At 40.0% G+C, this 18,521-nt stretch overlaps 1 protein-coding gene across 5 annotated transcripts in view; it reads left to right on the top strand.

Moving 5' to 3' along the window:
- Positions 1-18,521, top strand: part of CACNB2 (calcium voltage-gated channel auxiliary subunit beta 2) — a 424,293-nt gene that overhangs the window by 198,502 nt on the left and 207,270 nt on the right. The window contains exon 1 of one of the 5 annotated variants that reach the window (XM_039524811.1): positions 15,119-15,268. The exons of the other annotated variants lie outside the window; for them this stretch is intronic. Coding sequence (XP_039380745.1) covers positions 15,218-15,268 — 51 coding nt within the window. The 5' untranslated portion in view covers positions 15,119-15,217. Of the gene's footprint in view, positions 1-15,118; positions 15,269-18,521 lie in introns of those variants that run through there. 5 annotated transcript variants of the gene reach the window in all.

The raw sequence follows: 18,521 nt of genomic DNA, 5'->3' as shown, positions 1-18,521 counted from the left end.
CGAATTGGAATATTAAATCAAGGCCTTATCCTACATTCCTTGCACACCCTCCCCCAATAACAACTAAATTTGATGACCTTTAAGATATGCAAGGAATTCAGTTCTCTAAAGTGTGATTTATTTATTTTTTGCGTGCTCTCTGGCTGACAGAAAGATGAAGAATAAACTATGAACAGCAAAATAAAATCCTTAAGTGTCCTGTTCTGCATTGGGAGGCCCAATAATTTTGAGCTAATTGATTTACCTTTGAAGGGAAATGTTATCATTCTGCAACATTTAATCAATCACCCACATACAAACAAGGACAAAACAAATCATGTTGAAATTGTATTGCATTACTTAACAACAAGAAAACCTTGCCACTTCAGTTTAGGAAATGGTTAAATCTTGACATTTTTGCAAAGATAACATGACCTGTTTCATTATCTGTCTTGACCCAATTTGGCAGCCTTGAGTTTTGTCTGTCTTGTATGCATTTTTTCTCACTAAATCTGATGTAAAAGCTTGTCAGTAAATCAAATACATGTAACAGAAAGGAAAATATATATATACACACACTTTGGAATACTCTTTCAAAGAGGCTTGTCACAAAATATCTTGTAAATCAAATAAAATCTGAAGATATGAGAAGCACAATGGGCTCCAAACAACCTGACCTTTACAAGCACTTGAATAGATACTCATACAAACTCACCACTGCAATTTCACAAAAAATAAATTTCCCTTGACCAAATCTACTGTACATCACAATAAAAAAGTATAGGGTGTTTTAAGAAAATTCAATAGCGTTCCATGGAAGGCCTCATCTTAATGTGGAACTGGCACTGTAGATATAAAAAACTAAAAATGTATTGCTGTTAATTTACAGCTGCCCATCTGGTCTGATGCCATGCCAATGGGAACAAAGTTAAAATTGCATGATTCCTTATCTGCTGAGTACTTCAGAGAAATCAGGAATCTGGTGAAATTCTAGATAGCTGACATAGGAAGAGGGCAGGTTAAGAGGAGGAAAGATGGATTGAAAGAGTAATGAAAGGAAATAAAAAATACAAAATGGGAGGAGGAAGTGGTGGGGGGAGACATTTGGTAAGTCAGCCTAAGTAAGGTCTACATAAAGAAAGTGAAGGGAAAAGGAGAGTCACAGACAGAAGGGAAATAAGTTGAGGAAGGCAGAGAAAAGAAAGAAAAAAATAGTTACAGAAAAAGAGAACACTTGGTTAAAAAGAGTTACATTTCAGAAAATGAATCTGAATAATTTATTTTTTCTTAAATGTCCATTGGATTTTATTTATGTTCTTTTAAAGAAAATGGATGAAATCTGTGATTTTGCCATTGATTTTAATGATTCAACCCCTGGGTTCAAATCCTCAGTGATTACAAGTGTGAATGAGTTTGGTAGCCTCATCCTACATCCCACTTGTCCCTGTTGTCAAACCACCATACTCAAGGCCTAAGAGCTGAAGTAGCATGGTGTCACATGCTGTCACATGAAATATATGTTGTGCCTGAACAGACACTGCCTGGTGCAAAAAAAGTGTGTTTGTCTCTGAATTTCATGTGATAAAATGAAGAAAAATGGATTAGAGTTATTTTAAATTTAAAACAAGCTTACAAAATTTCTTCAGCTTTTAATAATTTAGGGAAAGGATATAGGCTACATTGTGGAGAGAGAGAGCTGAACTCTGTTTTTCATAACAGTCCATGAACCAGACCATACATATTTCCTGTCATCTATCTTGCTGGTGTCAGTGGGAGACCCCGAGTAGAATATAGCCTTTATGCAATAAATTAAATATTTAGTTATTTTCATTATTATATGTTCATTATTTTATTGTCAAATTCAACATCAATCAGGGAGACAATATACCTGTTTAGGCACAGGACTGTTTCTGCCTTTTGTTGTATTTCCTTTCCTGTTTCTGTTTTTCCCTCTCTTTTCCTAGTGTATGAAATTTGTGCAATTGCCCTTATAATTCACATTGTGTGTTTCTACAGTTTACTTAAGCTGCCTTCTCATGGATTAAATCTGTCCAAGGTCATGTCTGCTGTATACTAGAAATGGCGTACAGTAGCTGTGCTCTTCTGCAAGCTTCCTTCCAGCCCCTTCTTATCTAAATATTGCCCATACACTCAATCTGGGACACACAGTCATTGTCTTAATTACCTTCTCTGATTGCTTTCTCATTTTTGACTTCTCACTGTGGCTAATGCACTTAGATTTAATATGCATGATTTATTCTGCCACTGAAATCTCTTATGTCCATAGAGGAGACTCATTTCTATGTTAGATAATAAACTAATGAACAGATTCAAACCTGGTATAAAAGGGTATATTTGACTCTACTCTAAGTTAATATGCTTTACTATGACTTTTTTAAAGGATGAGGTAAAAGCCATTTTTAGTGTGTCTATTGTGGAATCCAAATAATTTGAAATGTTAAATATATGACTCAAGATAAAGGCATACTCTATTTAATATTACTTAATTATACTCTGTATACTGACTTTACAACAGTTAATTTTAATATAGAAATATGATGGGAATGGAAATGGTGTTGGTCATAATGAGCCAGTCTTGACGTCTTTGGGAGTTTTGCCTGAGAGGATACTGCAGAAATAGCCCCAATTTGAAGGAAATAATTGTTTGCTTTCTTAGCCTAACGATAAGTTAATGATAATGGATAACATCAATAATCTAGAATGTGTGTAATTGTGGAACAAATGGAAAGGGAAAATCCTGCACCTCATTATGTAATCCAGCTCCACATGACTCATAAAATCAACTAAGAATATTTGTGATTTGTATTTCCTAACTCTCTTCCATATATTGCCTGAGTTTTACAGAAATAAATAACTGATAAAGGTGAGCTAAACTGAAGGAGAAAAGGGTTAGCCTGGAAATGAGCAAATATCAATGGTGTTCAAATTTGATTTAAATGATTCAAATGCATAATTTGTACAAAAATAATATCTTAATATGTGGGCTGCCTAACTGGCCTAATTTATAACATGCAGATGACTCGCTACACATTACATTAAGTTATTAAGTAGGAGAACCTTACCCATAAGAGGCCAGAGAGGTTTACTCTTAGTAAATTAACTTTGAACATTGAGGTCCCTGTCTGAACCAAAAGAATTCTGTTGTTTCTGAGACTAGGAAAAAATACCTTGTTTTGCCCATGTTGGAAAATTTAGGTGACCTCTCTGAGAAGCACAAGATCTCTCCCATGGTTTGGACTTAAAATTTGGCAGAGATGTTGTCATAGGTTTATTCCCCACTTTGAACTTTAGCGTCCACAAGATGGGGACCTGCATGGACTCCTCTAAACTTAAATCCTAGTTTAGATTTGGTATGCTGCCACCAGCTAGAAATTCCAGTGTCTAGCACACTCCCTGTTCCCCCAAAACTTTCCCTGGGGAACACAGATTCAACTCCTTGGATCTTAACACGAAGGGAAATAGCCCATTCCCCCACCTCCCCTCTCCCTTAGCCGTCGGGAGAGATCACCTTGATTCAAACTCCTTGAATCAAACACAGAGGGATTCCCTTCCCCCCCTCCTCTTCCCCTGAGATTCCAAACAAGGGAAGAAATCAATCAGGTTCTAAAAAGAAAAAAAATTATTAAAAGAAAGAAAGTAATACTATCTCTGTAACACCAGGATGAAAAATATTACAGGGTCTAACTTATAAACCAAGAGGGACTTCCCCCACTCCTTTCTCAGAATAGTAACAGCAAACAGAAATAAAGATATTTCTCCAGCAAACACACATTTGCAAATACAGAAATTAATTATAAGACTAATCCGCCTTTCTAATACTCACTATACTGAATAGAAGAGAATACTTCAGAAAGCTTGGAGAGCCTGGATATACGTCTGGCCCCTCTTAGATCCAAAGAGAGAACACCCCCCAAACAAAGAACACAAACAAAGACTTCCCTCCACAGAGATTTGAAATTATCTTGTCCCTTGATTGGTCCTCTGTTCAGGTGTCCATCAGGTTACTGAGCTTGTTAACCCTTTACAGGTAAAAGAGACCTTAACCCTTAACTATCTGTTTATGACAGATGTGGCCTTTGTATCAGGGATGTGCCTTTTGCTGTCCCAGTTGAAATTCATCAAAATTTGGCCAAATTATAAATCTTTGAAAAACTGCATTTCACACATGCTTGGTAGAGATTTGCTGGAGATTCACTGCTAAAATCTCCAAAAATTCCATCGTCACTGAGCATACTCAAGCCTGGGGCTGCAGGCGGCTCAATAGCACTTTCCCTGAAATTGCAGCACTAGGTTGCTGCAGGCTGTGCCGGCACCTGGCATTGGAACTGAGACCAGAGAGACTGTCTCTTCCATGCACCCAATGTTCTACCCCCTCTGGTACCCAGACAGTAAGGAGGTAGAAGCTACCTAATTCGGGTAGAGAGGGGACAAAAGTTGGACTAGCGGGGATGGAGTAGACTGGGACAAGGAGCCTGGGGAGATGGAGGGGGGAAGGGAGAAACAACATACAACTGAAACTGGAGGTTGGTGAAGAGTTGAGGGAGGGAAATTATGACTAGGAGTTGGGGAAGCAGGAGACAGGGATTGGCTGGGCAAGAATCATGGGATTGGGAACTAGAGGAGAGCAGAGAATTAATAGATTCTAAATATTAAGGCCAGAGGGACTGAGCAGATCATTTAGTCTGACCTCAGAAGAGACTGGGACTGAGAGATGGGGAAGGAAACATGGTGTATATATGGGGGTGGAAAGGGATAGGAGCCAGTGGTGAGGAGGGGGACACTGAAATTGGACAAGGAGCCAGAGATGGATGTTGGGACTGGCTGGGCAATGAGATTGGGACTAGGGATGACTGGAGTAGGGTGAAGGTACTGAGGGGAGAGGGGAGACAGATCTGACAAAGAGCTAGGTTACAGGGGTGAGCTGGGATTGGCAGGGCAAGGAGACAAGGAGCCAGGTATGTGTGAGGGAGGTCTGGGGGAAAGAGATTGCATGAAGAACAAAGGGAGGGAGACTGGGACTGGGGTGCAGTGGAAAGTGATGGAGCAGAAGGGGTCAAGCACAGGCAACCTTAATTCTGCCATTTCCTAACCTTTCGGTGTTTGAACTGCAACCTTAATCGTGGTTTAACGTAGAGTTTTTGTTTTTTTGTAATATTCTGTAGCTTGTCTAAATTTGTTACACTCTCTTATAGGAGGACAGATGCATTTTTGCCATCCCTTCCTTATTTTGTAATAAAAGTTTGTTACAATTTGTTACATTATATGGAAAAAATGAGCCGTTCATTTTAATCTGATACATTCTATGTCCTACAGATCTTTCCAGTATACATTTTAATTGGCAAGGAACTGCTTCAGTATCAACAGAGGGAAGTGGTGTCAAACTGTAAACAACAAAACAATGCCTTTCAGATTAATATGAGGGGATTATTTCATTACTTCCATATCCTTATCTGATAAGAATAAATGGGAGTTGTGAATTGTCAACCTGTTAAAGGATGGTTACTTTTATACTGTAAGATAAGATCTATCTGAAACTCATTATTCTCTGATAAATGATTTTCCAACAAAGATTGTAAATAGAACACAGACAACCATGTCAGTAATCCATTTTTTATGGCATAGATGGAAGCACGATGAGAGAAAAATCACCTATTTTTAGTCATCTTAGCCAAACTGCGATGCTGACCCTTTTTTATATGTATACTTTTAAAGGTTGTACTCTAATGATCACCTTGGAGGTTACCCCCACCTTTCCTGTAGGTCCTCATCTGGGCTAAATGTGCAGTATCTGGATCTGGGACTGGTAAATGTAGGTGCACACCTTTCATCAGCAGCAGGGTGAACGGTTAGGGCTCACCTGGGTGGAAGAATCCTAATATGGGCCATCAAGCCCCAGGAACCTGGTGAAGACCCTCTTTGAACACCACATAGCTGAGTTAGCAGGTACTGTGGGGCAGACACAGCACCCTCCAGCCATCGAGCCTCGGCTCTCCATTGGGTAAAGGTTGCCACATCCTAGAGCATGGATCCTGTTACTACGCACTGCAGGTTGCACATTAAACTATTCTGCGTGGACAATCTACCAGTATCAATAGTCTCCACCTTCCAGGAGCTCACCATCATCATTCACCAATGCTTCACCAAAAGACTTGTGGCATGAGTTTCCTAGGTGGTGCCAACGGGCCTGAGAAGTTGGAATCCAGTAGCCAATGATCTCCATGTGAATGGGCAAGGTGTGATGGATACATGATTCTTGCTCAGCAATGGGAACATGAGGTCCTACTTAGACAAGCAGGCGGCGCTATTCAGGAAAGCCCATCCTCCTTCAATTTGAGAAGCAGTAACAAAATATTATTATTGGGTGACTTCAGTGCTCGCTTTGGAGATGATTATATCACTTGGAACAGAGTCATGGGGAAATTCTGAAGTGGGTCTTTAAATACAAATGGAGAACTACTCCTAACACTCTGCACAGAGTTTGACCTTGCTGTTATAAACATTTTTTTCAACATGTCAGAAAAGTGGTTCTATTCCTGGCAGCACCCTCAGTCAAAATGATGGCACCTTCTGGGCTATGTCATCATCATTGTAAAGGCCTGAGGGATGTTTACGTTACCAGGGCTACGTGGAGGATAGAATGCTGCCAATTAAACAATGTCAAGTCCGTCTGCTACCTATGTAGCACAGTTACTGACGACAACAGCATTGACAAAGAACTCTCATTGCCATATCCAAAACGTAATGGTCTGCAACAACGCCACCTGCGCAACATAATGGGAATCAAATGGTCTGACAAAATCACCGACAATTAATTGCTATGGCTGACAGCCATGCTAAGTGTAGAAGCCATGCTGACAAATGACCTGGGTCTGCCACATTATACGTATGTATAACAATCGACTGCCTAAGGAAGTTCTGAATAGTGAATTTGAAAAAGGCAGTAGGAAGTTTGGCCATTCCAAACTCTGCTACAAGGATTACATCAAGCAGCACATACAGTCTGCGGGGCTGGACTTAATGACCTGGGAGAATATGGCCCATGACAGGCAAGCTTGGCACTCTGCTCCTAAGGAAGCAGAATGAGCAACATAATATCATTGTGCCACCTTGGCCAACAGTAGGAGGGATCATAGACCCCAACTTTCCCTGACGTTTTCTGAACACTACATGTGGAAACTAATTTCCAGTTGTTGTCATACTTGAATACGAGTAACAGTCATTTTTATTATGTAATCTGATGATCCTTCTCTGGTAGCATAGACACATTAAACCAGTGGTGGGCAACCTGCAGCCCATGGACCGCACGCGGCCCACCAGGGTAATCTGCTGGCGGGCCGCGAGACAGTGTTTACTTTGACCATCCACAGGCACAGCTGCCTGCAGCTTCCAGTGACTGCGGTTTGCCATTCCTGGCCAATGGGAGCCGCAGGAAGTGGCGTGGGCCACTGTTTCCCGCAGCTCCCATCGGCCGGGAACAGCAAACCATGGCCCACTGGCGGATTACCCTGACGGGCCATGTGCGGCCCATGGGCTGCAGGTTGCCCACCTCTGCATTAAACCAGTGCATCCAGATGATCAGAAGGCTATTCTGACTACTTGATTCAGCCAGACTAGTATCTGAAATACAATTTTATTTTCCCCTACAACCATAATCCTATTAATATTTTATTTTTCATGCAATTACAGATCTGGAAATAAGTATCTTTATACTTGATATTTTTATTGCCAGTATAGAAAGGTGTTTCTTAGCAACTTAACAGCAAATTACATCTGTCCTCCTAGGGGTGAAAATCATCTTTAAAAAAAACCCCAAACATCTAGGGTTGTACCAGTTTGTTTCATTTACACAACACTTAGTCTTACAAGCTATGCTTTAAGGAATTCTTATAAACATACAGCAAGCCCCTCCAGACTTCATTTATGAGTCAGACATAGTCAAATATGTAGTGTCACACACTGAAAATCACTCACATGCTCTTAGATATGGACTATGCTGCAGTTATCCATGCCTTGGTCACTTCAGCACTAAACTGTTGTAATGTGCTTTGCAGGGGTCTCAGGAGGATTTACAGAGTACAGGACAATAAGTAGAATCAGGGGTCCTAACCCTTGTGGTAGCTTCACCCATAGCAGTGGTCCCCTGCAGTTTCTATTGACTAACTAGATATATTGACACAATCTGCTTTGTGTCCAGTCAGCTAGTGTGTCTTCACCAGACGTGCTAGAGCGTGTGCCGTTGTAGACTTGTCCTGAGTGTCCCCATGTAGTCGTGGCCTTAGAAAGTTCTATAGCTATGTCTTCACTGCTCTGTTAACTCAAATTATCTATACTCAAGTTAGTTAGCCTAGTTTGAGTGAGAGTAGCCACACTGTGAAATAACACTCTAGCTACTGTGAAAAAGTCAGACTGGACAGCTATCAGACAGAGTGGTGTAAGGCAAATATATCAGCCCTACCATGGTAAAGATTCTTAGCCCTCTGAGCTGAAAAGAGGTTACTTCAGTTAAGGGCTGCCTGTGACCTTCTGGTGAGAGAGAGGGAGGAGAGATAAGCTGTAGCAGAGCTAGTGGCAGCAGGGAGAAAGGGCTTCTCCTGGGTGGAAGGCTGCTTTCCTTAGTATAGAGCAGGGGTTCTCAAACTGGGGGTCGGGACCCCTCAGGGGGTCTCGAGGTTATTATATGGGGGCCTGTCAGCCTCCACCCCAAGCCCCGCTTTGCCTCCAGCATTTATAATGGTGTTAAATATACAAAAAAGTGTTTTTTTAATTTATAATGGGGGTTCCACTCAGAGGCTTGCTATGTGAAAGTTTGAGAACCACTGGAATAGCAGAAGCAACTGAGCCAATGGACTGGAGAAGGACTGGTATCCAGAAGCCAGCATAACAAGGCAACACCCCAGAGACAGGGCAGGGAGAGAGATTCCCTTTTTGTGTTTGGCAGGAGAATACTGCTAGGGCTTACTCTGAGGTCCACCTTGTAAATATTCAAAAATAGAACCTGAGTGAGGAATAACAGCTCTCCCGAGTGGAACTGATTTATTCCAGGCCCCACCACCAGAGAGGGAAACTCTGAGGCCTGTGAGTCAGAGGAGATACCTTGCCACACTATATAGTCATTATTAGCAGCACAGAGTGATGGTGTTACGAGCTGATGAGTTGTGCTAACTCCAGCTGGAGTTTGTCCCCTGACAGGCCCGCCAATTTGAGTTAAAAGCACCACCACAGTTGAGCTACAGGCTTTTGTGTGTAGATGGGACGTAGTGTTGCCCCTAATTTATTTTTACAAGGAAGACAAGCCCTTAAATTATATATAGTAGTCCTTTATTGTGAGCCTCAGAATGAATGATTTATATGTGGAGTAAAGGCTGTTGGAGCCTATGCTCTGCATGCCACTGACTCAGAGTGTGATCTCAAACAGCTAATTTATTATTAAATTATAATACAATTAATTAGTTATCTTTTCTGCAGAGTTATCACCTCAGAGAGTGTAACAACACACCTTGTGGGCCATAAGGATAAAGAGAAGAAAACACCCAGCATTATAACATACTCAGTAATTACTGTATACCATGGCTATGCAGAAGGATTATTGTACTATTGTCACTGACATCTCGCTAATCGGTTTAGAGACTGCGTCTGGTTGCTAAAGGTTCGGGGTCTATGGTTGGAGCAGGAAGCTCAATTGCGTATCAATGTCCTTGAGCTTTGGACCATTTACAGTGCCTGTCTCACTTTCCTAGACTGCATTAAGGGTTTGGTACTTCACATACTTTCTGACAAAACCACCCTGATGTATTGTGTGAACAGGCAAGAGCGAGCACACACCACGGTGCTCTGTCAAGAGGAGATCAGGCTGTGGCAGTTCTGCATCAATGAGAGTATCACTCCTTTAACCAGTCACTTGCCTGGGATCCAGAATCATCTCACAGATCATCTCAGCAGGAATTTTTTTCCTTAAGCCCAGTATTCTGAGAGTTATTTTTGGCATCCCAACAATTGACCTGTTCACTACAAGGGACAACAAGATATGCTCATAGACTCATAGACTTTAAGGTCAGAAGGGACCATTATGATCATCTAGTCTGACTTCCTGCACAATGCAGGCCACAGAATCTCACCCATCCACTTCTATGACAAACCCCTAACCTATGTCTGAGATATTGAAGTCCCCAAATTGCGGTTTGAAGACCTCAAGCTGCAGAGAATCCTCCAGCAAGTGACCCGTGCCCCATGCTGCAGAGGAAGGCAAAAAACCTCCAGGGCCTTTGCCAATCTGCCCTGGAGGAAAATTCCTTCCTGACCCTAAATATGGCGATCAGTTAAACCCTGAGCATGTGGGCAAGACTCACCAGCCAGCACCCAGCTGTCTGTTATGCTCTCGAGGGGGCTTCAGTCCAGGTTCCCTAACCCACTCCTTCCATCTCAGCTGGCAGTCGGCTCTCCTGTACACTTTTCCTCCAATGCCGATCATTCCACAGGTCATCCTCAAACAGAAAGCAGATCAGGCCAAGCTTATCCTCGTCACCCAGCATAGCCGAGGCTGTGCTGGTTTTCTGACCTTGCTCGATTTAGCCTCCCATATCCCTTCCTTTCCATCCCAACCCACTCACACAGAATCATGGCCACACACTGCATCCCCTGCTTAGCTCTCTGCATCTCTCAGCGTGGCTGCTCCAAGGTTGAATGAGGAGAAAGTGCAGTGTTTATTAGCTGTTCTACAGGTCCTACTCAGTAGTAGAAAACCCTCTACTAAGATGGCCTGTTCGGGAAAGTGGAAGCATTATTCAGTGTGGTCATTGGACCATGGAGTTCAGTCCATGCTGGCTAGTATCTGAGACATCTTGGAGTATTTGATGCATCTTCAGTTGTTGGGCCTTATGCTTAGCTCATTGAAGGTGTATCTAGTGGTGATCTCAGACTGTCATCCTCCCATTCATGGAAGATAAGAGTTTTCCAATGCCACGATGGTGAGATTCTTGAAAGAAATCCTTTATGTCCATCCACTGGTGTGGGAACTGGTTCCCTTTTGGAACCTTAATAGAGTCTTAGTAACTCTCATGGTACCTCCATTCAAGTCTCTGGCATCCTGCCCTTTTCCTCTCTTATGTCTCCTAGAAAGAGCAAGGGAATACAAACTCCCACTGTGCATTGCTTTCATCGACTATGAAAAGGCCTTTGATAGCATTGAGTTTAACATAATATTAAAAACACTCACAGAGCAGGGTAGTAACATGCAGTACATGAGTTTGTTGAAGGAAGAGAATACTGGATGTACAACAGACATTACTCTCCTCAAAACTCTCCTCCGCATCCCAATCGGGAAAGGCGTAAAGCAAGGAGATACGATTTCACCGAAACTATTCACTGCCTGCCTCGAAATGGTTATGAACAAGATCAATTGGAGGAGTGGTGTCAACATAAAAGGAGAATGATTATCTCATCTCTGATTCGCTCATGACATCGTACTAATTGTCGAAAGCACCAACCAACTGCAGAGCATGCTACAAAGACTCAACAAGAAAAGCAATCAGGTCAGCCTGAAGATGAACCACTGCAAAACAAAATACATGCGATCAGATGTCTTATGAAAAGCCCGAATAACGGTAACAGAAGAAGAAATCGAAGAAGTGGAACAGTACATGTATTTGGGCCAAGAAGTTAATATGCACCAAGACCTAAACGGAGAACTCTCGTGAAAGATTTGGGCAGGATGGTATGCGTTTAATTCCATCAAGGATGTCCTCAAAGGAAAAATCACCAAGACCACACGTAGAAGTATCTTCAATTCAACAGTGCTGCCAGCCATGCTCTATGGCAGTGAGACGTGAGCACTGTTGAAGAGAGAAGAGCAGCAGCTGTTGGTCGCTGAAAGGGCAATGGAATGAGCTATGTTGGGAATTTCCCTTCTGGATTGCATCCCAAATGAAATGATCGGAGATTGCAGCGGTGTGAAAGATATTGTCATGGAAAGCAGTTATAACGAGATGTGATGGGTGGGCCACACAGCACCGCTCCCGGACAATAAATGGACCACAAACATTGCTGAGTGGTACCCACAAGAACAGAAAAGACCACCTGCCGGCCTCCAAGAAGATGGGAAGATGACAATGTTAAACGTTTCAGATGAACGTGGAGAAGAAAGGCAATAGTGCAAGAAGAATGGCGGATGTGTTGTGATCAGTGCAGTCTTAACGACAGCTGAAGACCGATCGATCCGGGTGATGTCAAAACGCTGCATTCCTCATGGCAATAACATCTGCAAGGAGAGTGTGAGAGTTGCAGGCACTGATGCAATTCTCCAAAGAAAAAGTGATGTTGTGGCTGCACCCAAACTTTGTGTCCAAATTGATTTCTCAATTTCATTTAAACCAGGCAGTATATTTGCCTGTGTTTTTTCCTAAGTCACATTCATCTACAGAGGAGCAGTGTCTTCACATGTTGGACGTCAGATGATACCTGGCCTTTTATCTGGACAAGATTAAACTCTTTTGGGCTTCACCTCATCTGTTTGTGTCATATGCAGACCATATGTAGGGACAGGCAGTCTCCTTACAGACCATCTCTAGGTGCATCACTTTCTGCATCAAGACTGCATACGGAACAGCTTCTTCTACACCTCCTCTCCAGGCATGAGCTCCTTCTATGAGAGTGCAAGCTACGTCAATAGCATTCTTAAGTGACATCTCAATACTGGATATTTGCAGGACTGCCACATGGTTGTCGATACTTATGTTTACAAACCATTATGCCATTACGGTGGTATCCTGAGCAGATGCAAACTTTGGGAAGGCAGTCCTGGAGTTCATGTTTAAATAGATTCAGAGCTCCACTCCTTGGGGATGCTGCTTGTTTGTCACGTAAGTGGAATACTCATGTGCATCTACTCAGAGAAGAAGAAACAGTTACTGTAACTGTGCTCTTTGAGATGTGATGCAGACATGTATTCCATGACCCATCCTCTGTCCCCTCTGCATCAGAGTCTAATCTCTGTGCATTCTGTGTGAATGAACTGAGGGAGGTTGGGGCAGCACTGTTTCTTATACCCAGTGGATGGGCTGTGTGCCACCGCCCCTCTAAGGCAAAATTCTCTGGCTCCAGTACACTAAGCGTTGTCGGAGAAAAACTCAGTTCTCGCTTTTTCATTTGGGTGCAGCAAAATCAAATACTTTATTATTTCTCCAGTAATTACAATGGAGGGAAAGAGTGCCATAGGACACAGGGTCGCCCCAGTCCTGGACAGGTCTCTCAACTGGTAAACAATTACAGCAAGCCTTTATACCTTTGTTACAGACAATTTCTAGCAATAATACAGACGGTAAAAAGCAACAAATACATTTTGTTTATACATAAGCCTTTCTGCTATCTTATTTGTCTCACTCCTAGAAGACGCCAGCCTGCGTATTTGGTTATCAAGTTGCAAGGTCGTAATAACTTTTTACACAGTTCTTTCCCTCTGCCTCACACTATCCTTGCTTCTAGAAGTCTCACGTCATTAGGGTTACAGCTGGGCTAACTCTTGCTAACTGACTGACATGCATTAAGATCCCCTTCAAATCCTTATTAATTCTTTCCCTGCTTCCACAGCGTGCACACAATCAAGTAGAATACATGTTTGCATCACATTTCAAAAAATCACAGTTACAGTAAGTAACCATTGCTTCTGTAAAAGTTACCAATACTAATACAGAGGAAAACTGTAGGATGATGGGCCCTGTCAGGTTAGAATAGCAGCAGAGCTGTGTGATGCCACTTTCAAAAACAGATCACATTTTCAGAGATAAGTGAAAAAAGAAAAACATTAAGATCTTTCATTTCTATTGACCTTGATACATATCAATTGAATTGACTGCACTGTATAAAAGGATGTATTTAAACCAACCGACCATGACAATTGAAGCCAATAATCTCAGTTTAAAAAAACAAAACAAAAAACCTCTTGTCCTCCTAAAAAATTTCTTATGGCCCCAAATTGGATCTAAACCCAAACAAATATTTTTATTTGTGTTACTGAAGTGCCTAGGAGGGTCATGGACCAGGATCCTACTGTGTTAGATGCTGTACAAACACAGAAGAAAAAGATTACCCCTCAATGTCCTGGACTTCTGACAGTTTGGATCTACATTTAAACTTTGTGGCTCATCCCAGTTTGACTCGTGTAAAGAAACACACATTAGGAGTTTGATCTTTAGAGGTGCTGTGTGCATTCAGCTCCAATTGGCTTCGGCTGGAGCTGCAAGTGCATAGTCCTCTGACTTTGAGGGACATTTTGCTTTGATGGTTATGTATCCAACATACCATGATAAATACTACATTCTTTTTTACACTTAATCCACATACTCATTTAAAGAGTAGGGCTCCAATCCTGCAAACACTTAAGCACATGAGTACCTTTGTGTACATGAGTATTCCCATTGAGTTCATTGGGACTACTCACATGTGTAAAAGTCCCTACACATAAATATTTGCAGGATTGGGTCCTTTGTTTGAAAAAACAGTGAATTTTTTTGAAGTAGCTGTTTTCACAAGCAAAATAGTATGGCTGATACTCTTTGTAAAATCTTATAATTTAAAAATAACCACAGAATGCGATTTTCAACCTAGTTTGAGTTGATGTTTTCACACACAACCCCTCTTAATATATCAACTGCTAATAACTGTGCATAGGAAACAATAAGTCTGCTTGCCTATATATATGTAGAAATACTTTTCAATGATTGTTTCCTTCTTAAAAAAAAACAACCCTGTGTTACTTCTGGACAGATAACCAATTGTTATATATTTACAGGAAGTCAGGCAACAAGTCTGTCATTATTTAGCATTCTGGCCTAAGCCTGTTCCCAGGTTTGCACCTGAAATTAATAAAATTTTATATCACTCCAGTGAGCATGCAAGTGCCTTTTCTAAGATGATAATGGAGAAAACCCTTCCACCCTAACTTGTTAATTGATGTTGGTGGGGTTCACTGTAAGGAGCTGTAAGGAGTATAGGAACTGAATTAGATCAACAGCTGAGAGAAATCTCTGACGAACAGTAAAGCTCTGTGTAGGCAAAATTGGAACTTTAAATCAGGCCTTAGAAGGAAAAAGAACTCAGCTGATGGTTAACAAAACAGACTTGGTTGTCTTTAGTTTTTACTGGTGTGTTTGTTTTGTTTCTGAGATTTTGCTCCTATGAGAAGTATTCCTGCTGGAAGGTCTAGTCCACATTAAAGTAGTCTGACATGCATGACAGATGTCTGATGTCTCCTCAAACTAAGCACATTATTCCTGGGGTAAGCAAATAGTGAAAGAAAGAAGGCCAAATGCTCAGTGTGTTTTCATTTTGAAAATGAAATATGAAGGCTTGTTAACAAAATTAAGTTAATTGCAATTAAACTGTTTCACTTTTCTGTAATGGTTTCTCTTATCTAGCAGTGCTGAAATCTTGTTTATTAAAAATGGCACCCTTTTTTACTAACAGTCCTTATTCTCTTCTTAAAGTTCACTTTGCTAAATGGTTGCTGAATCTTTTTTTATTTTGAGAAACTGCAAATACTTTGTGTAGTTGGAGGAGGATGCAGGAGCTTACAAGAGGCTGTTGCTGAGAGCACTTCTGTCTGGAACTGTAAGAAGGATAGTCATAACAATTTAGCCTGTGTGCGTTCTACATTTTTTAGCATTGGTCTTACTTAAACACTTTACTGTATATCTCCTTCCATGTGAGAGCAATGGGACTCTCTACTGGCAATAACGTTGAAGTACACATTTTCTTTATAGACACAAGTTGCACTTTGTATCTTTTTCGTTCAGATTAGATTAGTTTATAATAGGATCTTGAGTGTTTATTTTACCTATAGTTAAGAAGAGCTTTGTTCCAGAGTGGCAGATCCAGGCCAGAGCTGTGCTCTGAAATAAAAGGTAACAAGATATCAAATATTTTTACAGAATTACTGTTTGTTCTGTATTGTAGTCTTTCAGAAAAGAAAAGAGAGGATAGATTTTAAAAAAAAAGCAGGCTGAAATGAGTGCTCAACTTTAAAAAAAATGACTCCAAGTTCCTATTTCATTTATTAGAGATTTAAATAATGTTGGCGGTGAAGATTTGTAACATAAGCATCAGAATAGAAGAAAAACACTGGAGTCTGAAAAACTAAAGCCCAGTAATGCTTTGTCTTGTGTAATGGCTGCATGGCTATGTCTCTTTCCTCAGTTGCTTTTAGTGGATTATTTAAGAATAGCTTATTTGTTGTTACTGTTTAATTTTCACACCATTATCTTACTGTCCATTACTATTCTTTACCAAAGATTAAATGGCTGCATCTATTGTTGGTGCTATTATTTAAAACAAGCTACTGGGCATAAAAATAGTTGACTGAATTTGTTTTATTTTCTTTTGAGCTGATCATTAATGATATGCTGCATGTGCCATATTTTAGTCCAGTTTGTCTTGTTTAATTTTCAGCACATTTGGGGGCTGAAATGCCAAGAGTCTGACAGTCTAGAGTGCTCATCACTTAAAACTTATTAGCTCTCTGGTAATAGGAATTTGCAGGTTTCCAGCATTGGAGAATAAATCCTCTTTGCAGCTTTGCTAATAATTCCAGTCAAAGACAAGTTTTCCTTTCAATGTGTTCCTACTGACCAAAGGACATTAATATTAAATGTTTTAACAATAATGGTACATCTAATTACTTTTTCATTTTCAGACTTCATAACCTTGGATGTTGGCTCTCAGCCCAACTAACCTCTTTGCTTCCCTCCTCCATTGCTTTGACTTCCAGGATAACTTGTTTATATCAATAGCAACTTTTAAATATCAAAGTAGAAGGCGTTTTTAAAACTGTATTTGAATGGATTTTTTAAAAACCATTGCATGCTCAATCATTGTCAGACTTTTTACAGATTGCTGGAGAACCAGTTCTATATATATAACGTAAGGAATTTCAGTCTCTCATTTAAGATCAAATTTAAATCTCATTTGCCCAAATTAAGTACAGGGAGGGTCATATTAAAACAATCACAAACTTATTCCTGGGTAGTAATAAATTCAGATATTCTTATGGTAGTCCAATAAGTAATACTACTATACGGTTGATTGAATGATACGATTTGAGTGTCACATGAAGAAAGTATGTTTTCAGACAAACTACATTGCATTGGTAAGCACATAAAAGTCAGGAAATAGTTTATAAACCTCTCAAATATATTTCACGCTGAGGGACGTCAGTCAGTTTAGACCCAGTTACCTATTTTCCACACACATCTGATGCCCTATCACTTCCTCTGTTCAAAAATGTTTACATCAGAAATATGAAAGCAAAAATGATAATTGCTAAACACTAACAGTATGAAACACACAGCAAGTTAAGCTTCCTACATTAATAATATTGTGTTCCTCATCATGGGCTTTGTCACACATTGTGGTATCATATTTGGGGCTTGGCAATTTGTGAGGAATTAACTCTTTCCTCTGAATTACATGATCACATACTATTTCTCAAACAATATATGCACTGCACAGCATAGTGTTTATATATCTAAATGTCAAACATGTTTGGATTTTTTTCATGGCTTCCAATTCTGGTACACTTGCACTACTTTAATCGTCATAATGGTTGAGTGTAAATGTTTTGAATTTGACATATGTAATAAGATCTCTGCTTGAGAAGGTATGTGTTTAAATTATTTAAACACTATCCATGTACAGTACACTTCCTGTTTAGCCATTAGCACAGTCTTCCTAGGATGCAGTTCAACAGCTCAATCAGCTCACTGTGAAGGTAATTTAGATGCAACCTTAAATAAGTCAGGAAAACTCTCACTATTACTCTTCTAAGATGGTGTTTTCTTAATTTATTTAAATACAGTTCACTGAGTACTTGTCATATGAAAGATTTTTGTGAATTCTGTCTTACATATATAGATTAATACACATTCTTATTAGAATATTTTATATATGCATATGCAACCATAACCTCTGAGTGCTTATCAGTGCAATTGTAGTATTTTCATTTTGTAATTTTATATAAAGGACTTACAGTAATACACATGAAGAGCTATACTATAATATTTGGTCTATTAATAATTCATTTTTAAAAACCTCCTGAGTTTTGATAGTGTTTGATAGTGATGTCTGTGAGCCTATTTTTGTCTTCCTGCTTCTGAGAGGATGCAATTAGAACTGTTTTGAAATTGAATTTATAGTCCATTGGGAATTCCATCATTTCAAAATTTTCTTTTGTCCCAAACTGGAACAAAAAGTCAAAGTTTCCTGCAGAATGAAATTTCTAAAAAAAAAAAGATTTTAGAAATAGCAAAATGACCTTATCAGAGTGCTTCATTTTGTTATATTAGTTTATAACAGAATATGAGATTTGTATATTATAAATTATAATAGTCAAAATGAAGCACTTTGATATTTTTTATTGAAAATGTCAACAAAATTGATGTTTCTGCAAAGTGTTTCAAATTTTTTAATCAGAATTTGTTTTCAAGTACAAAAACTGTTCAGTTGGAAAATGTTACACCAGCTCCAGTTGTAATGTT

This window comes from Mauremys reevesii, linkage group 2 (assembly GCF_016161935.1).
Source record: "Mauremys reevesii isolate NIE-2019 linkage group 2, ASM1616193v1, whole genome shotgun sequence".
NCBI lineage: Eukaryota > Metazoa > Chordata > Testudines > Geoemydidae > Mauremys > Mauremys reevesii.
This window is presented reverse-complemented; position numbering and strand designations above follow the sequence as displayed.